The sequence below is a fragment of the Pseudophryne corroboree genome, chromosome 4, assembly GCF_028390025.1.
Source record: "Pseudophryne corroboree isolate aPseCor3 chromosome 4, aPseCor3.hap2, whole genome shotgun sequence".
NCBI lineage: Eukaryota > Metazoa > Chordata > Amphibia > Anura > Myobatrachidae > Pseudophryne > Pseudophryne corroboree.
The window spans coordinates 561781042-561806604 of record NC_086447.1 but is presented as its reverse complement, the minus strand read 5'-3'; the positions used below and the strand labels follow the sequence as shown (position 1 = coordinate 561806604).

The 25563-nt window shown below is 42.9% G+C and overlaps 1 protein-coding gene across 2 annotated transcripts in view; it reads right to left on the bottom strand.

The window, feature by feature from the left end:
* Positions 1 to 2925: 2925 nt before the first annotated feature.
* TNFAIP3 (TNF alpha induced protein 3) overlaps positions 2926 to 25563 on the bottom strand; it is a 37413-nt gene continuing 14775 nt past the window's right edge. For both annotated transcript variants that reach the window (XM_063917415.1, XM_063917414.1), the window contains exons 2-9: positions 23254 to 23555; positions 17128 to 17318; positions 16163 to 16310; positions 15319 to 15489; positions 14102 to 14282; positions 12446 to 13341; positions 4559 to 4767; positions 2926 to 3417 (exon numbers count right to left, since the gene is read on the bottom strand). In XM_063917415.1, the coding sequence (XP_063773485.1) occupies positions 3172 to 3417; positions 4559 to 4767; positions 12446 to 13341; positions 14102 to 14282; positions 15319 to 15489; positions 16163 to 16310; positions 17128 to 17318; positions 23254 to 23555 (2344 nt within the window). In that variant the 3' untranslated portion in view covers positions 2926 to 3171. The remainder of the gene's footprint in view (positions 3418 to 4558; positions 4768 to 12445; positions 13342 to 14101; positions 14283 to 15318; positions 15490 to 16162; positions 16311 to 17127; positions 17319 to 23253; positions 23556 to 25563) is intronic.

Sequence of the window (25563 nt, the reverse complement as noted above, 5' to 3'; positions counted from 1 at the left end):
TTCGCAGTGCAGCGAACAGGCTAAAAATTGGCAGTTCTGCGCATGCGGCGCAATGCGCACGCGCGACGTACGGGCACAACGAACTATGTAGTTTTGCACAGGATCTAGCGATGCATTTCAGTCGCACTGGTTGCCGCAGAGTGATTGACATGAAGTGGGCGTTTCTGGGTGGCAACTGACCGTTTTTAGGGAGTGTGCGGAAAAACGCAGGTGTGCCAGGAAAACGCAGGCGTGGGTGGGCGAACGCTGGGCCGGTTTGTGACGTCAAATCCGGAACTGAATAGTCTGAAGTGAAGCGCTGAGTAGGTTTTGATCTACTCTGAAACTACACAACATTTTTTTGCAGGTGCTCTGCGATACAACCGTTCGCTCTTCTGCTAAGCTAAAATACTGTACACTCCCAGTGGGCGGCGGCATAGCGTTTGCACAGCTGCTAAAACTAGCTAGCGACCGATCAACTCGGAATGAACATGTGCACTGCAGGTGGGGCAGATATAACATGTGCAGAGAGCGTTAGATTTGTGTGGGGTGTGTTCAAACTGAAATCTAAATTGCCGTGTAAAAATAATGCAGCCAGTATTTACCATGCACAGAAACAATATTTAAAAATGTTTGGTTCTAGGTTTGTGTAAAATCACATAAAAAGCAAACATGGAAGCACTAATCAGGAGTTCAAATTGTTAACTCATACTGACTGAATATACATACACCATTATACTCCCTTTATAAAATAAACTTTTTTATTTGACATTATCCATGTGCAGGCAATCTCATTGGTAACTGTATAAAAATATCAGATATTAGTGTAATTTTCAGTATTTGTAATACTGGATAGAAAATTAAAACAAACTATAGTTACTACGGCAAATATAACTCTTCTGCACAGCAAACCTGTTGGACAGATTTCATAAGTAGATTGTACTTTAGGTCAGCTCTACTGCAGTTTATAAGAAGGTAAAGTATTTGCATGATCTATTTGGGTGGGAAGATTTTTTTTTTTTAATATATAGTCAAAATGTGACTTCTGAATAGATAACGTCACACACTCATATGTAGTGATGACTCGTTAAAAACATGACATGCTTGGTGGGCCATTAAAACAGTGTTTCCCAACCTCGCTCCTCAAGGCACACAAACAGTTTAGGTTTTAGTGATACCCATGCTTGAGCGCAGATAGTTAAATCAAAATAACAGAGGTTCTAATTATGGGGTCTATTCATGAAGCAGTGATAAGAGTGGGCTTTGAAAGTAGACTTTATCAAGTACATTTTATAAAATGTAAGGGAGATGCTGATTGGTTGCCATGGGCAACTTCTCCACTGGTCTGTCTCTCCTCTCCTTTCACTGCTTCATGAATAGACCCCTATGTCACCTTGACAACATATCCACTTCTATAAACCCACAGTAAATATACCCCTTAGCATCAGATTAATCAATGATTGGCTTATAATCACCATCTTTAGATTGCAATGTGATATTAGTATAATAAAGATACTGATATCTATGAATGGCAAATCTGGACATTTCTTGAAACAGATCTGTGGCCAACCTGATCATATATGTGATGCCCCTAATGCCCTAATTATGTTCATTTGGCAGTCACATTGAAATACCAGGTACTTCTGCAGAATGGTCAGATGGTGAGATGCTGTCAAATACTTGTTGGAACCCACAAAGTCCTATATTATAACTTTTTCATAAATAGGATTCAAAGCACTTTACAAAAGGCAGCCATCCTGGGCTCGCTCAGTTGCTGTCCTCTGTTATCATTCAAATCAGTCCATACCCAACTGGAGCGCACAGTCTATACACACACATACTGTACATTTTTGTCAGAAGCCAATTCTTCCTGCAAGTATGTGTTTAGTTAATTAGTTCTGTTCAAAACAAAAAAACTATTTGACCAAATATACAAATAGGTATTTAGAATAAAGCCTTCTCCAGTTGGGCTGCAAGTAGCTTCTTCAGCACTGCTTATTACCCACTAATATATAAAACTGTCCCCAAAGTAAAATGCTTGGTCACTGAACTGGAACTATGGGGGTCATTCCGAGTTGTTCGCTCGTTGCCAATTTTCGCTATACTGCGATTAGTCGTTTACTGCGCATATGCAAGGTACGCAGAGCGCATGCGCTTAGTTATTTTACTAAAAACTTAGCTGTTTTGCTGTGGCTTCTGCGGCGCTTTTCAGTCGCACTGGTGTTCGGTAAATGATTGACAGGAAAGGGGCGTTTCTGGGTGGTAACTCAGCGTTTTCCCGGCGTTGGCTAAAAAACGCAGGCGTGTCAGGGAAAAACATGGGAGTGTCTGGAGAAACGGGGGAGTGGCTGGGCGAACGCAGGGCGTGTTTGTGACGTCAAACCAGGAACGAAACGGGCTGAGCTGATCGCAGTGTAGGAGTAAGTCTGGAGCTACTCAGAAACTGCTAAGAATTTTCTATTCGCAATTCTGCTAATCTTTCGTTCGCAATTCTGCAAAGCTAAAATACACTCCCAGAGGGCGGCGGCCTAGTGTGTGCAATGCTGCTAAAATCTGCTAGCGAGCAAACAACTCGGAATGACCCCCTATATGAGAGGATCACTATTACTTTATTTCCAATGTCATTTTTACTAGAGTATACATTAACCTAGCTTTCCCACTGAGATAGTTGATGACTGGTTTTAGAGGCATTACTTGCCAATATTAGAACACACTATTTAATACAGTAACCACTAATTGTCTTGGTAACATAAAGCATGACAAGATTATTACAGCATTATACATATAAACATCATATGCATAAGTGCCAGAAATATGTTACTCTTGGTTTTACTGAACACTTCCCAAAATGAACATCTAATAATCATAAAATAAAATGCATAAATATTATAGTCACGCAAAACAACCCAGATAGCGCAATATATAAATGTATAAAAAAATAAACTGTTTTAAAATAACAGAAAAAGTGTAATTTTGTAAGTTTGCAGCACAACAAGGACATTCATTTCACACAAAAATGATTAGACAAAGTTTGTACAACTGTATATACATAAATAAAGAGTATTGATAAATAACTCATCTTAGCTTACAGCCATTTATATAACTGTTTTTTTCAGTAAAGTCTTTATTTTTAGGGAGTGTTAAGAGGGTAGCACCGTTCTCTGGTAAATGTAGTATCCTGGTGTTTTTCCGTTATCCATACATCTGTTTAAACTGGTAACATTCGTTGCAATAACCGCTGCACTTGACGTTACCGAAGTGATCACATCCTGGTGCTCTACACCGCAGCTTTGGTGTGTCTTCTCCAGATGACTTATGGTGTCCCCCTCTGTGCTTGCACTGCTCACACAGCTCCTCATTCCTGCCTGACACCACATTCCTGCACACATCCCTGGCACATATTTTCATATGATTTCCAGTCCGAGTTTGCCCAGATCTCTGTGAACACACATTATATATTTTTTTTTACCTATTTACGTCACATTATATGCTCAGTTGTGGTGCTTTCTGCTCCTAGGTGCTTTATATTTACACATTTTATCCAAAAATATACATTATTGAGCCTTACTTTTCATTTTTATCCTGATAATATCCATTTATGACAACATTCCAATTGGACAGCAGACAGTTACCAATTTATCTTTTGGTAAATAGTCTTCATCCAGCCTTCCAATTGTTTCATACAGTATTTTAAATATTTTGGCAAATTAGTATCTTTTAAAAATGTTTTTTAAATCAAATACCTTTCTACATTTGCCTGTGTTTCTATGAATGTGTAATTACAACTTAAAGGCTTATGCTATATGTGTGGTTAGTACTGTAATGACAATTGGTCTGAACTCTGACCGCTTCCACCTGTGTTAGAGATGTTACAGGGGAGAGTGAGGGGGCGGTGATGGAGAGAGAGTGTGGGAGGGAGACGGAGAAATAAGCACAAAGTGCTTGGGTGGGGACAAGAGAGAAAAGGAAGGGGGGGGGGGAAGTGAAGTGGGAAGTAAGTGTCAGGGGTAAAGTGACTACAAAGGGAAGTCTATGCCTCATAGAGTAAGGGTAATTCATTATTGATAGGTGGAGGTCCTGTTACAGCACCCCCATTGTTTTGGCTCCTGTGCATGCCAATTAATATAATCCAATGTCTGCTGACACTCACACTATCCATATAGTAGTGTGACCCTGTGCCTGACTGTAAATGCACAAACTCTTTATAGCGGAAACAGCACTCAGGTCCAGATGTATCAAACCTTGGAGAGTAATCAATTTCACAGCGATAAAGTACTAACCAATCAGCTCCTCGCTGTCATGTCTCCAACACAGCCTGTAACATGGCCGTTAGGAGCTGATTGGCTGGTACTTTATCACCGTGAAATTTATCACTCTCCAAGGCTAGATAAATCTGGGCCTCTGGGACTACAGTAGTTGCAAAGACAGCACAGACTGACTAACATTTCAACGCTGAACATGATATTAATATACTGTATAAAACCTTGATTGTTACATGATTTTGTTTTGTGCAATATAATTCCTGTACTGAAATTTAGATATAGAAAATAAAATTAAAAAAAACAACAACTTTAATTACCTCTGTTTGTCTCTGTAATTGGTCATCTGTATTCCGTGCTTTATGATATCTTTGGCTCTGAGCTTCGATAAAACACTTTTGACAGAATCCCTCAAACAGCGTGCTCCCTAATGTGCTGCACTCCGGTCCCAAGCAGCGGCTCATGTTCCTGAATCCAGCCACGCTGACATTACTTGCCGACACCTTGTGGGATCTTCTTGAACCAACTCCTTAAAAAGAATGCAATCGTGTTACTAAAATAATACTGTGACCTATTACTACTAACTACAGATGCATGCTTTTCCTATTACTATTTACAATAGATATTCCCTTACCACTTGACACTGCAAGTAAGGCATGTGTTAATGTTACTGGTTAAATTAAAATAAGAATTTACTTACCGATAATTCTATTTCTCGTAGTCCGTAGTGGATGCTGGGAACTCCGTAAGGACCATGGGGAATAGCGGCTCCGCAGGAGACTGGGCACAAAAGTAAAGCTTTAGGACTACCTGGTGTGCACTGGCTCCTCCCCCTATGACCCTCCTCCAAGCCTCAGTTAGGATACTGTGCCCGGACGAGCGTACACAATAAGGAAGGATTTATGAATCCCGGGTAAGACTCATACCAGCCACACCAATCACACCTTACAACCTGTGATCTGAACCCAGTTAACAGCATGATAACAGAGGAGCCTCTGGATAGATGGCTCACAACAACAATAACCCGATTTAGTTAACAATAACTATGTACAAGTATTGCAGACAATCCGCACTTGGGATGGGCGCCCAGCATCCACTACGGACTACGAGAAATAGAATTATCGGTAAGTAAATTCTTATTTTCTCTGACGTCCTAGTGGATGCTGGGAACTCCGTAAGGACCATGGGGATTATACCAAAGCTCCCAAACGGGCAGGAGAGTGCGGATGACTCTGCAGCACCGAATGAGAGAACTCCAGGTCCTCCTCAGCCAGGGTATCAAATTTGTAGAATTTTGCAAACGTGTTTGCCCCTGACCAAGTAGCTGCTCGGCAAAGTTGTAAAGCCGAGACCCCTCGGGCAGCCGCCCAAGATGAGCCCACCTTCCTTGTGGAATGGGCTTTTACAGATTTTGGCTGTGGCAGGCCTGCCACAGAATGTGCAAGCTGAATTGTATTACAAATCCAACGAGCAATAGTCTGCTTAGAAGCAGGAGCACCCAACTTGTTGGGTGCATACAGGATAAACAGCGAGTCAGATTTTCTGACTCCAGCCGTCCTGGAAACATATATTTTCAGGGCCCTGACTATGTCCAACAACTTGGAGTCCTCCAAGTCACTAGTAGCCGCAGGTACCACAATAGGTTGGTTCAGATGAAACGCTGAAACCACCTTAGGGAGAAAATAAGGACGAGTCCTCAATTCCGCCCTGTCTGAATGGAAGATCAGATAAGGGCTTTTACAGGATAAAGCCGCCAATTCTGACACGCGCCTGGCCGAGGCCAGGGCCAACAGCATGACCACTTTCCATGCGAGATATTTTAACTCCACAGATTCAAGTGGTTCAAACCATTGTGACTTTAGGAACCCCAAAACTACATTGAGATCCCAAGGTGCCACTGGAGGCACAAAAAAGGAGGCTGTATATGCAGTACCCCTTTTACAAACGTCTGAACTTCAGGAACTGAAGCTAGTTCTTTCTGGAAGAAAATTGACAGGGCCGAAATTTGAACCTTAATGGACCCCAATTTTAGGCCCATAGACACTCCTGTTTGCAGGAAATGCAGGAATCGACCTAGTTGAAATTCCTCCATCGGGGCCTTACTGGCCTCGCACCACGCAACATATTTTCGCCAAATGCGGTGATAATGCTTTGCGGTTACATCCTTCCTGGCTTTGATCAGGGTAGGGATGACTTCATCCGGAATGCCTTTTTCCTTCAGGATCCGGCGTTCAACCGCCCTGCCGTCAAACGCAGCCGCGGTAAGTCTTGGAATAGACAGGGTCCTTGATGGAGCAGGTCCCTTCTTAGAGGTAGAGGCCACGGGTCCTCCGTGAGCATCTCTTGAAGTTCCGGGTACCAAGTCCTTCTTGGCCAATCCGGAGCCACGAGTATAGTTCTTACTCCCCTCCGTCTTATAATTCTCAGTACTTTTGGTAAGAGAGGAAGAGGAGGGAACACATACACTGACTGGTACACCCACGGTGTTACCAGAGCGTCCACAGCTATTGCCTGAGGGTCCCTTGACCTGGCGCAATACCTGTCCAATTTTTTGTTTAGGCGGGACGCCATCATGTCCACCTTTGGTTTTTCCCAACGGTTTACAATCATGTGGAAGACTACTGCTGAGGAAGTCTGTTTCCCAGTTGTCCACTCCCGGAATGAACACTGCTGACAATGTTATCACATGATTTTCCGCCCAGCGAAAAATCCTTGCAGCTTCTGCCATTGCCCTCCTGCTTCTTGTGCCGCCCTGTCTGTCTGGATCAGCACCGGCTGACCTTGAAGCAGAGGTCTTGCTTGGCTTAGGGCATTGTAAATGGCCCTTAGCTCCAAGATATTTATGTGAAGTGATGTCTCCAGGCTTGACCACAAGCCCTGGAAATTTCTTCCCTGTGACTGCTCCCCAGCCTCGCAGGCTGGCATCCGTGGTCACCAGGACCCAGTCCTGAATGCCGAATCTGCGTCCTCTAGAAGATGAGCACTCTGCAACCACCACAGGAGAGACACCCTTGTCTTTGGTGACAGGGTTATCCGCTGATGCATCTGAAGATGCGATCCGGACCATTTTTCCAGCAGGTCCCACTGGAAAATTCTTGCGTGGAATCTGCCGAATGGAATTGCTTCGTAGGAAGCCACCATTTTTCCCAGGACCCTTGTGCACTGATGCACTGACACTTGGCCTGGTTTTAGGAGGTTTCTGACTAGTTCGGATAACTCCCTGGCTTTCTCCTCCTGGAGAAACACCTTTTTCTGGACTGTGTCCAGGATCATCCTTAGGAATAGAAGACGTGTCGTCGGGATCAGCTGCGATTTTGGAATATTAAGAATCCAACCGTGCTGCCGCAACACTACTTGAGATAGTGCTACCCCGACTACCAACTGTTCCCTGGATCTTGCCCTTATCCGGAGATCGTCCAAGTAAGGGATAATTAAAACTCCCTTCCTTCGAAGGAGTATCATCATTTCGGCCATTACTTTGGTAAAGACCCGGGGTGCCGTGGACAAACCAAACGGCAGCGTCTGAAACTGATAGTGACAGTTCTGTACCACAAACCTGAGGTACCCTTGGTGAGAAGGGTAAATTGGGACATGGAGATAAGCATCCTTGATGTCCAGAGACACCATATAATCCCCTTCTTCCAGGTTTGCAATCACCGCTCTGAGTGACTCCATCTTGAATTTGAACCTTTGTATGTAAGTGTTCAAGGATTTCAGATTTAAATTAGGTCTCACCGAGCCTTCCGGCTTCGGTACCACAAACAGCGTGGAATAATACCCCTTTCCCTGTTGTAGGAGGGGTACCTTGATTATCACCTGCTGGGAATACAGCTTGTGATGTCTTCCCATACCGCCTCCCTGTCGGAGGGAGACGTCGGTAAAGCAGACTTTAGGAAACGGCGAAGGGGAGACGTCTCAAATTCCAATTTGTACCCCTGAGATACCACCTGAAGGATCCAGGGGTCCACCTGTGAGTGAGCCCACTGCACGCTGAAATTTTTGAGACGGGCCCCCACCGTGCCTGAGTCCGCTTGTAAAGCCCCAGCGTCATGCTGAGGACTTGGCAGAAAACGGGAGAGGGCTTCTGTTCCTGGGAACTGGCTGTTTACTGCAGCCTTTTTCCTCTCCCTCTGCCACGGGGCAGAAATGAGGAGCCTTTTGCCCGCTTACCCTTATGGGGCCCAAAGGACTGCGCCTGATAATACGGCGTCTTCTTATGTTGAGAGGCTACCTGGGGTAAAAATGTGGATTTCCCAGCCGTTGCCGTGGCCACCAGGTCTGTTAGACCTACCCCAAATAACTCCTCCCTTTTATAAGGCGATACTTCCATATGCCTTTTGGAATCAGCATCACCTGACCACTGTCTTGTCCATAACCCTCTTCTGGCAGAAATGGACAGCGCACTTACTCTTGATGCCAGTCGGCAAATATCCCTCTGTGCATCACGCATATATAGAAATGCATCTTTTAAATGCTCTATAGTCAGTAATATACTGTCCCTATCTAGGGTATCAATATTGTCAGTCAGGGAATCCGACCAAGCCACCCCAGCACTGCACATCCAGGCTGAGGCGATTGCTGGTCGCAGTATCACACCCGTGTGAGTGTATATACATTTTACTGCTTTCTGTCAGCAGGTTCCTTAAGGGCGGCCGTATCCGGGGACGGTAGTGCCACCTGTTTAGACAAGCGTGTGAGCGCTTTATTCACCCTAGGGGGTGTTTCCCAACGTGCCCTATCCTCTGGCGGGAAGGGGTATGATGCTAATAACTTTTTAGGAATTAACAGTTTTTATCGGGGGAAACCCACGCATCATCACACACTTCATTTAATTCCTCAGATGCAGGAAAAACTACAGGCAGTTTTTTCTCACCCAACATAATACCCTTTTTAGTGGTACTGGTATTATCAGAAATGTGTAAAAACATTTTCCATAGCCTCAATCATGTAACGTGTGGCCCTACTGGAAGTCACATTCGTCTCTTAATCGTCGACACTGGAGTCAGTATCCGTGTCGGCGTCTGTATCTGCCATCTGCGGTAACGGGCGTTTTAGAGCCCCTGATGGCTTTTGAGACACCTGGACAGGCACAGGCTGAGTCGCCGGCTGTCTCATGTCATCAATCTTTTGTAAAGAGCTGACACTGTCACATATTCCTTCCATAAGCTCATCCACTCAGGTGTCGACTCCCTAGGGGGTGACATCTCTGTTACAGGCAATTTCTCCGCCTCCACATCATTTTCCTCCTTATACATGTCGACACAACGTACCGACACACAGCACACACACAGGGAATGCTCTGATAGAGGACAGGACCCCACTAGCCCTTTGGGGAGACAGAGGGAGAGTATGCCAGCACACACCAGAGCGCTATATATATACAGGGATAACCTTATATAAGTGTTTTTCCCCTTATAGCTGCTGTATTGTTATACTGCGCCTAATTAGTGCCCCCCTCTCTTTTTTAACCCCTTTCTGTAGTGTAGTAACTGCAGGGAAGAGCCAGGGAGCTTCCCTCCAACGGAGCTGTGAGAGAAAATGGCGCCAGTGTGCTGAGGAGATAGGCTCCGCCCCTTTTTCGCGGACTTTTCTCCTGCATTTTTCTGGATTCTGGCAGGGGTTAAAATACATCCATATAGCCCTGGGGGCTATATGTGATGTATTTTCGCCAGCCAAGGTGTTTTTATTGCTGCTCAGAGCGCCCCCCCCTAGCGCCCTGCACCCTCAGTGACCGAAGTGTGAAGTGTGCTGAGGAGCAATGGCGCACAGCTGCAGTGCTGTGCGCTACCTTGGTGAAGACAGGATGTCTTCTGCCGCCGATTTTCCGGACCTCTTCTTGCTTCTGGCTCTGTAAGGGGGCCGGCGGCGCGGCTCTGGGACCGGACTCCGAGGCTGGGCCTGTGTTCGGTCCCTCTGGAGCTAATGGTGTCCAGTAGCCTAAGAAGCCCAATCCACTCTGCACGCAGGTGAGTTCGCTTCTTCTCCCCTTAGTCCCTCGATGCAGTGAGCCTGTTGCCAGCAGGTCTCACTGAAAATAAAAAACCTAAAACTAAACTTTCACTAAGAAGCTCAGGAGAGCCCCTAGTGTGCACCCTTCTCGGTCGGGCACAAAAATCTAACTGAGGCTTGGAGGAGGGTCATAGGGGGAGGAGCCAGTGCACACCAGGTAGTCCTAAAGCTTTACTTTTGTGCCCAGTCTCCTGTGGAGCCGCTATTCCCCATGGTCCTTACGGAGTTCCCAGCATCCACTAGGACGTCAGAGAAATAAATGTTATAATCTATTATTAATTTTAAGGTAAATTCACCTTTCTAAAACTAGAGGATTGGACCACAAAAGTGCAAATGATAATGACAAAAAACTGTATGAAGACAGATTTGTTGTATGGGTCATAAAACAGGGCAAACCTATGTCCACCACCTTATCATCTGAGGCCAGAAGCCACAGCATGCGGCAAGTTGAGAGGAAGTCTATCAAACTATGGGGGTCATTCCGACCCGATCGCTCGCTGCAGTTTATCGCAGCGATCGGGTCAGAACTGCGCATTCGAGCCGTCGTTGCCTAGCGATCGCCTCTGAGGCAGAGGCGGTAGCTGGGCGGGAGGGGGCGGGACGGTGGCGTCAAGCCGCCGTTTAGGGGACGTAGTCCGGCCAACGTAAGCGTGGCCGGACCGTTGGGGTGGTGGGCGGCGGCAGCTGCGTGACGTCACACGCAGCCACTGCGACCCGGGGCAGCGAAGAGGTTCTCCCGGCCAGCCGCAGGAGCTGCGCTGGCCGGGAGTAGCTCCTGAGATGCAAAAGCATTGCCGCTGTGCGATGCTTTTGCATTTATGCGGGAAGGGGGGCCAGCACTGACATGCGGGGCGGACTAGCCCTGTGCTGGGGGCGTCCCCCCGCATGTCTGAGTGCCTGATCGTAGCTGTGCTAAATTTAGCACAGCTACTATCAACTCGGAATGACCCCCTATATGTCTACTATAGGGGGTCATTCCAAGTTGATCGCTGTGCTGCGATAATCTGCAGCGAGCGATCGGGTCAGAATGACCCCCCATAGAGCTCAACAGAATGAGCCTATTGGGCTTTATATAGAAGGGAAAGGGACACACTTGCTCTGTTTACGATGTCAGCAGAGCTGTATGAATATTATAGGTCTGTATGTTCTTTGACAGTATGTTGTTCTATCATGTTTGAAGTTGCAAATCAGACACTGTTAAAATGCTATAAATGCCATTATTAACATGTCGCCATTCATGGTTTGACCTCAGAGTGTCCCTGTTGTGTGTCAACATTTTAACTGCCTAACTCACATACTGGGATGTAGTTGGCATCCCAATGTACGGGATGCCGATGGTCAGGAGATCGACGCTGGAATCCTGACACCTGTCAGAATGCCAATGGCGGAATACTGACAGCCGGAATCCCGAACGCAAGTATTTCGGGGAGAGTTAGGATTAGGCTGCGGGGGGGAAGGTTATGGTAAAGGCACTATGGGGAGGGTTAGGCTGCAGGAAGGGAGGGTTAGCGTTAGCCTGCGAGGACGGAGGGTTAGGGTTAGACACTATGGGGAGGGTTAGGCTGCAGGAAGGGAGGGTTAGCGGCAGCCTGCGAGGAGGGAGGGTTAAGGTAAGGCACTATGGGGAGGGTTAGGCTGCAGGAAGGGAGGGTTAGCGGCAGCCTGCGAGGAGGGAGGGTTAAGGTTAGGCACTATGGGGAGGGTTAGGCTGCAGGAAGGGAGGGTTAGCATTAGCCTGCGAGGAGGGAGGGTTAGGGTTAGTTTAGTTGCTCATTTTTGTCGGGATTATGGCAGTTGGAATGCCAGTGTTGGTATTGTTACCACAGGCATCTTGACTGCCGGTATCCCGTACCCAACCCCACATACCAAACCTGTTTAAACTGTGCATGCAAATGTTAAGCAAATCTAAAACTAAAGCAATAATGTAGTCCTGGTCATGGCATATAATGAAAATACAGTATGCATTTTATGCACTACCATTTGCTCAATAGGACTTAGACATAGAGCAACAAGTCTATACATGAAATAAAGATTTACATGTCCAACTTGTTTAACACACCCTAATGTACTGTATGTCAATGTAAACTGAAAAATAAAATATAGTACTTGTATCATAAACTTGAAATTAACAAAACATAAATAATGTCAAGATTCATAAACTATAATAGAAGATAACGAAAAGTATAGAAATGACCCACCATTATTTTCTTGGTACTCAAAATAACATAATGTGCAAAATCCTTCATTTTGTAGTGTCCCAAAAAATTGGCAGCCAGATTTCCTGCACTTTTGGTTAGCGGCCCTCTCCTCTATAGTGTAAGCTGCTGCAGAGTGTGATCCAGCAGTTGGTTCCCGGCTCTCGTTGGTGGCCTCTAGACCTGTCAGGTTACCTAGACTCCTAGACAAACTGACAGGGTCAGAGCTGGAGCTGGGAAGATGCAAAGGTGGAAAGCTTGAGCTATGGGTATGTTCTGTAGTCCGTTTGAAGCAAGAACTGCAAATCCCATTAAAAGTCCTTGTGGCATCCTTAAAACAAATATTGCACCTAATTATGTCAGACTTTACAGCCCTTTCCGTGTTACTGCCAGGTGGAAGCAGTCTGGCGTTATAACAACGTTCACATAGTCCGTTGAGCTCCACATTCAATGTAAATGGGCAATCGGGTGTTTTACATTTCATTGCATTTGTTTCACTGAATATAAAAAGGCTGGGTGCCGTGGCTAAGGCAGAAGTAGGACCCGACAATGATTCCTCTGTCATTTGACTGGATGAATTAAAATATCCCACTCCGTGAGGGTACTTTTCACCCTTTTGCATTGCAGTTTTACTCCTGTCGCTTGACTTCTGTTTCTTTTCGTAGCACTCATGGCAGTAAGGCTGAGTACTTACAGACATGTAGAATGGGCAGTTTAATGTTTCACATTTCACTTCAACGAGGGACAGCTGAGGTAGGGACATTTCAAATCTGCTTTTTGCACCATTTACTTTCCCGGCTTGCTCTGAAAACTCTTCCCATCTTTTGTACTCATGTTGAACTAGTTGAAAGTAATCATCTACTAAATTAATATCTTTTGGTAAATTGTCTTCATCCAGCCTGCAACAAACAGAGGGGGGAGGGGGGGGGGGGGGGGATGAGAATCACAATTTTCTATGTTTTTTGCTGTGATTTTGTTGGTACTTGAGTACCCTAAAAAATGTCAGCATATATTACAGTATATTGACAAAGCTTGCATACCTCTTGTTTGAGAATAAATGAGATTTTCTTAAATTGTCGTGATACAAGATATTTACAATAGCATGATAAGACAAGAAAGGGCATACGTCTCAATGGGGCATTTTCAATTGTTTGAAAAGTCGGTTGGGTGTCTGTTTTTTTCTGTCTATCAGATAGGAAAAAACAGACTCCCAACTAACTTTTCAAACAATTGAATACCGTCCAATGGGTGGAATTCAAATGTTTGAAAAGTCGGTTGGGTGTCTTTTTTTTCCTATTAGATAGGAAAAAACAGACACCCAACTGACTTTTCTAACATTTGAATCTCCCCCAATGAGTCTAGTATTGCATGTTGATGTACATTTCACTGGTTGTGTTTACAATAAATGTAAAAGCGAGCACAAAACCTAGGGGTGACCTATTTATAAACTATGGTAGAAGCAGTCTATATCGCACAATAAATATTAAATATTCCCAAATTTGTCATCATTTTATTATAAAAATGATATTCTACTTGTCACTATGGTAATCTGAGAAAATAAAATCAGTTTATTTTTGAATAACTGACAAATTAACCATCATCTTAGTATGGTCGCTTCTGTTATAAGTACTGTGTATAACACGATGGGAAGAAACCAACCTGGCAGTGTTTACTAGGTGAGTAGTACCATGTTCCCAGAATTGCACAGGCATCTGCAGTATATGCAAATACTCCTTAAGCAGCTTCTCTCTGGATTTCTCTTCATGGTCAGTCAGAAAGTGCACTCTCATATCTTCGAATCTGCTCCTCTCAGTGGACACTAGTGGGACAGCTCGGATTTCTAAGTGGGGAACAGGATTTATCATCATTATTATCAGTACTGTGTGTCAAGCTGACTACATCTCTGTCCTCTGCTACATGGAGAATAATTAAGTCCTGGAAAAAGCTCCATAGCCATCAAAAGTGGTAACTATTTTCCTTCACCATTTTAACAAAGCTGGGGGGTGGGAAGGTGTCGAGCATGAATGCCCATCAGATACTGCAATGGCCTTGATTGAGGATTCTGATCACTCATTCTCCATATCCCCTATAGCACCACAAACCCACATTCTTTTTGTTTTCCAAGATACTGTTTAGCGCCTTTCCTTGCCAGGAGCACTCTATCTATCTATCTATCTATATATATATCTATCTATATATATATATATATATATATATTTGTATAAAAAATTGGGTTGTTATCAAAATGAAGCCATCACATTTACATGCATGTCACACCTAACATGCACAGTGTACCACCCACTTGTTCGCCGTACACGTTAGGTGTGATGTGCACATGTGTGCCGCAGTGATGAGAGAAAAAAGGACCTGCAAATAGAAATAAGTATAATGGGAGCAGGGAGAGGTCGTCAGAGCTGATCCAGGAAAGTCTGGATTCATTTACTAGTCTTCAAATATATATATATATATATACTGTATATATATATATACTGTATCTATATATGATATGTGGCAGTAGTCAGAATCCCGACACCACTCGGGAGACCATCGCCGGAACACCAATAGATAACACCCCAAAGGTATCGGGGGTTCCTGTTAGTGTTAGGGCCCGGGGAGAGAGATAGGGTTAGGCACTAGGAGTGGTTAGGGTTAGGTACTAGGGGGAGGTCTGCCATAGTAGACACCCCCAGATGGTTAGCTGTAGCCGACACTCACGAAGGGTTAGGGGTAGAGTAGGGGTGGGTAGAAATACTTACCCCCGTCCGGTGTCGGGTTGCCGCTGTCAGTCATGCGACCGCTGGCATCCCGACCGCCGGGATTACAAACCGAGCCCACACAGGATAGCTGTTAAATCTCATTGCACAACTCTGACATACCTGGACCGGTGTCTTTCATGGTGACAAGTGGTGCAAAGTGCTGGCTGTCATATCCAAGAACGATGGGGTATTTATGGCATTCCTGTGTAGGCCAATGAAGAGGTAGGTAAATTCCACCAACATTAAGTGGGGAAAAGCTAGAACCGGACTCCAAACTTCGCAACATGTTATCTATTGAACAAAGAAATAATGTTTACCATCTTGGTTCTTGCAACAAAATGAATGTTCCATACAGTTGCTTTTGACATTAAAGGGCATTATTATAAATTTACTTTATAAAGGACTAAAAGTTAACTTGAATTAGATAACTTGAATTAGAGAATCAGTTGTGTTGATAAAAGTTTCAATGGATGGATCATTTTTTTCAATGAAAGTACAGAGAATGACCAGTACTGAATAAAAAAACTTGTAAGAGTCAGTTTCAAAGAACAACAGAGGACTGTTGTTTAGCCAAAGTTACTGAAACCAGGATAATTGTTAAAGTGCATGAATGTAATGCATGGGCTGAGAGACAATATATTCTGGGAACCGGGTAAGTCATTCCTCACCTAATAAGAATTATGGCTTAGAGGGCTCATTTAAGTCAGATCATAGATCAGTAATCACCCACGTTTTCTCTTTCATTAAGCTTGTGAGTAAAGTTATAATAGTGTTAACCCCACCTCAAAGCATATTAACTGAAGTAATTAATAATAAATCATATTTACCACTGTTAACAGCCCAAAATAAGTTACAGAATGGAATATTTAAAAACAAATACAAATTCAGAAAGCTGCTATCATAATATACGTTTTAATGTTCTGTTATTGTAGCTAATACAATTTTACATTGGCTATATATTTACCTGCAAGAACAATAATTGGCCTTCGAAGGATGTTAACCAGGACAAATATGTGTATCTCTTCGAGGCACTGATACTGGAGCCCACTTTGGCCAACTGAGGTTTCTGAAGATGCCATATTGACAAGGTGTTCCCATTCTTCATCCCAATTCTGTGGATCAAAGTGATTTCAAATATAATTGCTTTAGCAAAAGCTGTGACTTATTCCTCTTAACAACATAATAAAACACTTGCTTATGAAGGCCAGAAGCCCACAAACAGGCACACTGAAGACATATGACTTAGTCATTAAATATATAATATACTCAATTAAAATCCAGGAGGTGAAACTATAGATCTTTTACTATTCAAAGGACAAACATACCAGATTCATGAATGTAATTATTTGGCTCCTCTTAGTATAAATGAGGGGATATTATATCCTTCCTTAGTAATCACTACAATTATTGTGGTATTTGGAAAAATTTTTTTACCAAGTTTACATAATGTCCCATATGTACCTGTTATTTCCAACTGCCTGGAGCCAGAAATTAGCGCTATACTTGTAATCACCACTTGCTGGGAACTAGGGCTGTGTCTGCGGTTATCAACATCCAGCAGCCCGGAACTAGAACAATAACTGTAACCAACAAACTGCTTGGATCCAGAAATTAGCACAGTGGCTGTATCAGCCAACAGCTATAATTGTTATTCTGCTAAATTACATTATCAAGTTTTCCCCGCCTCTCAAACTTTAAGATTTACCTTTCTTTCCGCTCCACTCATCCGCTAGTTCAATTTATTCAAACTTAGGGTTGGTTGCAGCTATGATTAACCTGTTATTTTCAACGAACCACTGTGCTACATCTAGCTGCTTGATTGCTCTTCACCATTTTCATTGTAATGAATTGATTAGTAGAAGATAAATTAGATCCCTGGGTAGATTTTTCAGGCTTCTTCATTTTTGAATAGCTGTCTTTATTTCTTACCCGTGTGTCGTATCGAAGTCCTGTTTGTATAAATTCTGTGGATTTAACAGACTCAAGCTGCCATCGGAATTTGAAGTTCCGTGTGTCTGTTGTCCTGAGAACACTGTGCAAGGTCTTTCTTAGCAGTAAATCAGTGTCCTGCACACCCCACATATACATGGACGCGGCATGCAGTAAACAGTTTCCATCTCCTACAGAAGTAATACGAGATCAATAGGTCAATTAGAAAACAATGCTTACATTTTTAATGGACAACACATAACGAATGGTTAGTCTGCCACACAGCACTGCAGTTTTTGTCTACAAACCAGCAAAAACTATAAGCTATCCCAATATAACAGGTAAAGATGTCAACACAGAACGTTAATGTTTTGTATCTTATACAAAAAAAGCTATAAATAGGATGATCACAATGAACCACTATAATGGCACTTCATTCAGGGCCTGATGCAGAGTTTGACGGAAGTGGAACTCGTTGGCTCCCGCACTTCATGAATGGGAAATAGTGTGTGTTTGCCCATATGCAGAGTTATACATATCTTACCTGCCCATTTCGTACACTTGCTTTGCTACTAGTCATCATCAGCAGTGTACACTTGCACCAATTCTATGCTATGTGCTTAAAATAGATCTGGAGACAGGTGGATTTATCTTTACATCCAACAATGCATAGCCCACATTTGTCTCAACGCGCCATTGCGGAAACCTTGCATACATAAGAATGCCTTTTCAGCTGTAAATGTAGATCCAATACAAATACGTACGACATGGCAGCATACACTCTATTCTGCAAACAGATGTATGTCTGCATCAGGCCCTTTGACTTTATAGTCTTCGTACAAGATTTAGGCGTAAATGTAATAGCCTGAGCGATGCAGGCATTGGTGAGTTTACAGCGAGTCTGGCTGATTATTTAAAAGGGCAATCATTTAAAAGGCAAACAACAGGTTTTTTTGCCTTTTTAAGGACTGCCTCTTTAAACAGTAAACTTGCTGGTGCCTGCATTGTGCAGACTAGTACATGTACCCCTTATAGTAGGGGTGGGTAAATGTGAACTGGCCCGTTATAAATAAAAGGGGCTTATTCTAAGTGTGCAGCCCTCAAATATTCACTGGGAAGTGTTAAGTGGCCCCTCAGCTGAAATAATTGCCCACCCCTACCTTACAGAGTATATGAAGCAGTTGTGTACTTCCTTTTCCTGCAGTATATAACTGACCAGCACTGAGTAAAGCTGGGTACACATTTGATGATACGCTCTATGAGTAATATCACCTGGTGTTTTCCCTACCCTCCTGCGCAGCCGATATAGTGCACACACACTGTACGCTATCACTAACGGTATCATACAGTGGTATCATCCCGCCGGCCCGTACATGCAGGTTCTGACGATATTGTCAGATTGAGTTGCATGTGCGGGCGGCAGAGGGGGCCTATAACGAGCCGCAAGAGCGCGCATCATTTATTGATAGTAGCGTACACACTGGGTGATATTAAAAACGATATTGTGTGTATGCACCTTAAGGCTGGAGTGGATAAGGGTAAGTATTCTATTTATTTCTTTATTTTACATAGCTGGCCCGACTGAATGATAACAAACCAGGAAAAGGGAGGAGATGCCCTTTAACTCCAAAAACCACATTTCAAGTTTGGTCAAGGTCTGTGGTCTTCTAAAGGTATATCTGTGATTGTTACTTGCATTGCTTTTACACAAACCAGCATGTAGCCACCATCATACCACAACATGAAAAACCCCAAATAGTTGCAATTCCTTTTTAAAGGGAAACTCCGAAGAATGGCTTTGTCTTTATTTTAATAAGCAGAAAAGACCAACAAAAATCTTTTCATTTCACAGTTCATCTTTGACTGTCAATAGTAAAAACAAATACATACACAGAGGAATGAATCACAGTCACAGGACAAAAAGTTTTCCATGAGTCACTTGTGATATAAAATCATAAGGTGACATAAAGTGACACTGATTAAGTTATTCATTTGTTCCATTACAAAAAGATTAAAGAAAAATGCAAACTCTTATGCAGGTAAACTAACACAGTTTCACATTTCCTGAACTATGAATAACACAGATGTGGTATTCAAAAAGGTTACATTTTTACGTTAAAATACGGTGGCATCTTATGAAAGGATGACATCAGCAACAACTTGCCAAGGCCTATAACCCCTGCACAATGGCAAGTAATAGATATTAAACTACCATACCAAAATAAGTATGGGTTCAGCATGGAATACCGCTTGTCGGGATGCCAGCGGCAGAGCCGTAACTAGATTTTTTGGTGCCTTGTACCAGACCGAGAATCCCCACCCCCCTTAATTTTTCCAATAGAGACATATGGTGCATGCACCCGCGGGGAAGGGGTATGTATATATATATATATATATATATATATATATATATATATATATATATATATATGCAAAATTAACGTGCTTTACTTCAACGTTTCTGGGTACTCCCCCCCCATCATCAGGACACACAATGTAAGTAATGAAAGAGTTATCTATCATTCTAAAAAAGTTGTAAAGGTTGTGCTCCTTGGGACTGTGTATGAACTATGGAGACTAAATATTTTTTTCGAATGTTGGATTGTCTGTTCTATGGGATGAATTTGGATCGCGTTTTCACTACTGTATAGCTGTATAGCTTACTCACCTAGAGAGAAACTGATGTATGTATTATTGCAATGTGACATCAGGGAGAGGCGCCAAATAAAGGAAAAACCAGAAGCTTGATACTCGCGTATGCAGTGTGCAGGCTCCTCAAGCCAAAAATGACTATATGGATATAAATATGATTTTTTGGGGACAAATATACTTCTAGGGACTGCTTGTGAACTATGAAGACAAAAGGGTCAAATAGGTTTGAGGTTACCTAAAGGTTAAAAAAGGGTCAGACTAGATGGGCCAAGTGGGTTTTATCTAGCTTTAAATTCCAGAGCCTTCAATGCTAAACAAAACATTAGATGTTTGATAGACAGCCAGACGATGTGAATAATCGAGATGGGGAGCTGGTGCATATATATTACATGCTGGATAGTACCATCATTATACATATTGGGGGTCATTCCGAGTTGTTCGCTCGTTATTTTTTTCTCGCAACGGAGCGATTAGTCGCTAATGCGCATGCGCAATGTCCGCAGTGCGACTGCGCCAAGTAAATTTGCTATGCAGTTAGGTATTTTACTCATGGCATTACGAGGTTTTTTCTTCGTTCTGGTGATCGTAATGTGATTGACAGGAAGTGGGTGTTTCTGGGCGGAAACTGGCCGTTTTATGGGTGTGTGCAAAAAAACGCTACCGTTTTTGGGAAAAACGCGGGAGTGGCTGGAAAAACGGAGGAGTGTCTGCGCGAACGCTGGGTGTGTTTGTGACGTCAAACCAGGAACATCAAGCACTGAACTGATCGCACTGGCAGAGTAAGTCTCGAGCTACTCAGAAAACTGCACAGAGAGGTCTTTTCGCAATTTTGCGAATCTTTCGTTCGCAATTTTGATAAGCTAAGATTCACTCCCAGTAGGCGGCGGCTTAGCGTGTGCAAAGCTGCTAAAAGCAGCTTGCGAGCGAACAACTCGGAATGACCCCCATTATACTGGGGCTTTATAATACACTTACATAGTAGAGTTTAGGGTGGAATCTGATTACAATTACAACGCATTGTCTGTTAGCAAATAGTTACACTATTGATCTATATTTATAATGTGCTCTGTAGAATTTTGCAGATGTCTTTTGACACTTGATTTTACTCAGTGGAGGATGGTAAGTTTAGCACAATCATACTGTCTGTTCATAAAGCTGACAGGTAAATTTTCCTCCTATTGTAAAATGTAGAACAAAGATCGGATTTGTTAGGCCTGTACATTGCACTCACGCAGTGAATAATCAGTATAAAATTCCCTGTCACTTGGAATTTCCCACTGTTCTGCTATGTGAGTAGCGATTGGCTGAAGTCTATTGTATTTTTTTCTGTTCTTTCAACAGAGAAGCACACAGGACTTTCCAGCAGGGCGGGGCCCAGCCCAGCAGGAATGCATATTCATCAAGCAAGTCAAATCTGCACAGCCAATTGATGCCGGGATTTTTTCTCTCTCTTGCTGGTATGAAGTTTCAATTTTTATATGACCAACTATCTTCCTTAATTTTGCCATTCTGATATCTTAAATCACACAAGGGGTGACTCACACAGAAAATAAGCTTGCTGCAAGATATTCACCCCTCAGAAAGCCCACAATGTTCTGTCAGAATCCCGGCAACGAGTCCCCTCGGGCTCACCGCACTTCAGGCCAGATGGCTCGCCACATGTTATATTCCCACTTGGTTGGTGGTGTGATTCCGACCGGTGGCATTTCACTTACTGTCGGGATACTGGTGTCAATCTCCTGAACGCTGGGATCCCGACAGCCGGGATATTAACTGCATCCCCTATATGCTGCAGATATCCCTGACAACTGTAACTATCAGGTTCAGGTGCCTTTTTATTTGCTAATAAATCAAATTTAGAGTATGTATCAAATTCCAGGGTGCATGTAATCATAACCACATCTTACATTTTTTATTCAAACTTTTTTCTTTTTTTGTAAAAAATACTGTTAAATTAATAAAGTGGATCATGTGCTATAAATATGCTTTATAAATAAATAAATAGGCATTTCTAAGCTATACAACCACCATACTGTTAAAACAAACATGATATTTCTATACAGACAAGGACTTTTTTTTTGTAAATAGTAATGGGGATCAATTACAGCTGACCCACAATGCTTTCAGACTTACAAATGACAATATGGGGTTAGAGAATGGTCTTTGCAAGCCAAGCATCCAGATTTATATACCCTCAATGCCATTTACATAAGATGGCTACTGTAGCAGAAAGAGTGACTCTCGTGCCTGTGCATCAGGGTATAAGTAATCTGTCTGTCATGCTCCTGTTACTGCATAAGTTTGTTGAAGCCCTTGGCTTTGACCAAACAAGTGTGAGAGAGAATTTGTGCAACACTATTCAAGGACAATGATGTAAGCAGAGCCATCCAGCTATTTAAATGGGATTTAGGGGTCTATTTACTAAGCCTTGGATGGAGATAAAGTCGCTGGAGATAAAGTACCAGCCAATCAGCTCCTAGCTGTCGTTTTTCAAACACACATCTGTGACATGGCAGTTAGGAGCCGATTGGCTGGTACTTTATCTCCAGCGACTTTATCTCCATCCAAGGCTTAGTAAATAGACCCCTTAGTGTAGCCAGTCTACCAGAGATGGCAGGAGTTTCAGAAATACTACATACAGTACACTCAAATAACCCTTAAGGCCCGTATTCACGGGCCGATGTGGGAGACATGTGTGCTGAGCGAACCGCTCAGCACACATCTCTCCCACCGCTCAGCACAGCGCGATGTGTGCTGAGCGTGCGGGGGAGATGGGGGGCGCTCATTTCACCCAGCGGGTGAAATGAGCGACCTGCTAGATTGGCCTGCATGGCAGGCCAATCTAGCAGCAGCAATAGCGACGCGCGGGGCTGCGCATCGCTATCACTGTGGGGGGTACACACGGAGCGATCATACTTAAAATCTAAGCAATCTAGTCAGATTGCTTAGATTATCGCTCCGTGAGTACCCCCCTTTATTGTACATAATCAATGGGGGACTTATAGTGCACATTAGACCCTTTGCCACTACCAAGCCATAGTGGATAGAGCCTTTAACTGGCTACAAAAAATGTCTGGGACTGTGATAATTGAGAAATGTGATTTGGGGTGCTTCCAACTTTGCTTAATAAGTTACAATTTAGGTTTATTTACACCCGTAACATTGCACGTCCAATGATACTGAGCACTTGTACTTTGGTTTAGGATACTCTATTGACCTTAATGTGTTCAAACACATTACAAACTTAAATGCATGTACAGTACTGATAGGAGGCTTTAGAGCGCTGCAGACAATACTATTTCATAACAAAAATAACATCATGCCAAAAAAAACCCATCTACCTTAAATTCAGGAACATATGCAAAGCATGATTAAACAGTGACAACAATTCCTTTCTAGCACATATACTTTAATAAAGAAAGGGTTTAGCTTCAAAACAGACCTAAAGCCATGTCAATATAAAATGTTGCTTACCATTTGTCCTTAACGGGATAAGTTTCTTCACTTCTTTACATGCATTAAGCTTTTTGCAACTTTCCAATGCAACTTGCATGCTTCTGTTAAAAAGATTCTTTTGCAGGAGCTCCCGGAATGTTTTGCAAAACTGACATATCATGAACAGTTCCATAGTGTATCGGTGCATTGTTCTAAAGTGATGGATAATTCCATTGCTGGGCTTGACTAAATCCTCTGGGGTTCTCTCTCGGATTTTAACAGCCTTCAGCATGTTACTCATGTATAAGTCCTGTGGAAGGACCTGTTGCTTTGCCATGTTTCTGTGGAAAAGAGCAAGGAAACAAGTCAGCTGTCATCTGTACAGGATTGCATACCTGGATGTTGCAAATGTAGCTTTTTACATGAAGCACAGCTAGAAAAATCCCCTACCATTACAAAAGAACGAAGGCAAGTTTCCGTGATTTCACAAATTAAAAAAACAAAAAAAGAAAATTAGTCATACAGATCTGATGCAATTTAAGTATTTAACCTAAGAAATAAATCTATAGGGAAAGTACTATGCGATTTACACATGAATTGATATGTAAAAGACACAAAGTCTCACAATTTATTGATTTACAACTATTAAATGAGTGGTGGCAATATTCACATTAATATCTAGAGGGAGTTGTCTATGTAAGTAACAACTGGAATTTAAAGATGAAATATACACTGGTGCCCCAGCAAACATTGGGGCAGATGTATTAACCTGGAGAAGGCATAAGGAAGTGATAAACCAGTGATATGTGCAAGGTGATAAAGGCACCAGCCAATCAGATCCTAACTGTTAATTTACATATTGGAGCTGATTGGCTGGTGCCTTTGTCACCTTGCACATATCACTGGTTTATCACTTCCTTATGCCTTCTCCAGGTTAATACATCTGCCCCATTGTGTTATCTTAAATAATGCACTGATGTAAGCGTTAACATTAAATATTACAAAGTATACAGACTCCTGTGTGCATATAAGCAAGCCGGAAAATTATCCCTTTACACATTATTTACCGGCAGTCAGGATGCCAGTGGTCAGATTACAGACACCGGAATCCCGAATGCATGAAATCCCGACAGGAGGGGCAGCAGTAATGTAACCCTAATCCTAAAACCTCCCCCTAATCCTCCACCTCCTCGCAGCCTAACACTAACCCTCCTCCACACACCTATGCTCGGGAATCCGGCTGTCGGATTCTGTCGCCGGTATTCTGACTGCCGAGATCCTGAACGCCGTCGTCTCAACTACATTCCCTATATCTAAGGGTACGTTTCCGATATATAAAAACACAACTAAATATTTTTAAAAAATTGCTATTATATCCAGTTTCTAAGCAATTTTTTTAACTATAGTTTAGTATATGTTTATGCCTTCAATCAATAAATAAACACCAGCAGGGAATATAAAGGACAATATTTATCAAAGTGGGGAAACTGACAACTCCCACAGTACAAAATGGATCATATCCAGAAAGGCAAGATCAGCTCCAGATGAAGTTAGGCCATATATGCATACAAAGTTGTCTATCAGTACTCCCTCACACTGGTTTTTATGAGATCTACATTGACCAACATTCAAACTATCTCCCTGTCTTCTGCTCTGTCTATTGTAATCTGTCCACATCTTTCCCCAGCAAAGAAGACAAACAAATGGTATTCATTCCTCAAATCTCAACAATACATCAACAACACAACAGAACAAATCAAAATGACAAGTCTGTGCACTACATATAACACTCCATATCAATTATGGTATCTGTTTGGATGGTCGACCATGTTATGGTTGACAGTCATTAGGTTGACCACTATTGGTCGACATGGACACATGGTCGACACATGAAAATGGTCAACATATGAAAAGGTTGACATGGCTTTTAAAAAAAAAATATATAAATTTTTTTTTAACATTTTTCATACTTTACCATCCACGTGGACTACGATTGGGAATGGTAACCTGTGCCAAGCGCAGCGGTAGTGGAGCAAGACACCTTGCCCGCAGCATGGCGAGCGATGCAAGCCATGCGAAGGGACATGGTACACTAATTAGGGTTCCTGGTCATGTTATGGAAAAACTGACAGCAAAACAGTTCAAAAATCCATGTCCACCTTTTCATGTGTCCACCATGTCTCCATGTCAACCATGTCAATGTCGACCAATAGTGGTCAACCTAATGACTGTCGACCATAACATGCAATAATTGATGGTTCCGGTATGAATGGTCGACCATGTTACCGGAACCATCAATTATTGCCTGTCCTTTTGCAGACTGTGGGGGTAATTCTGAGTTGATCGCAG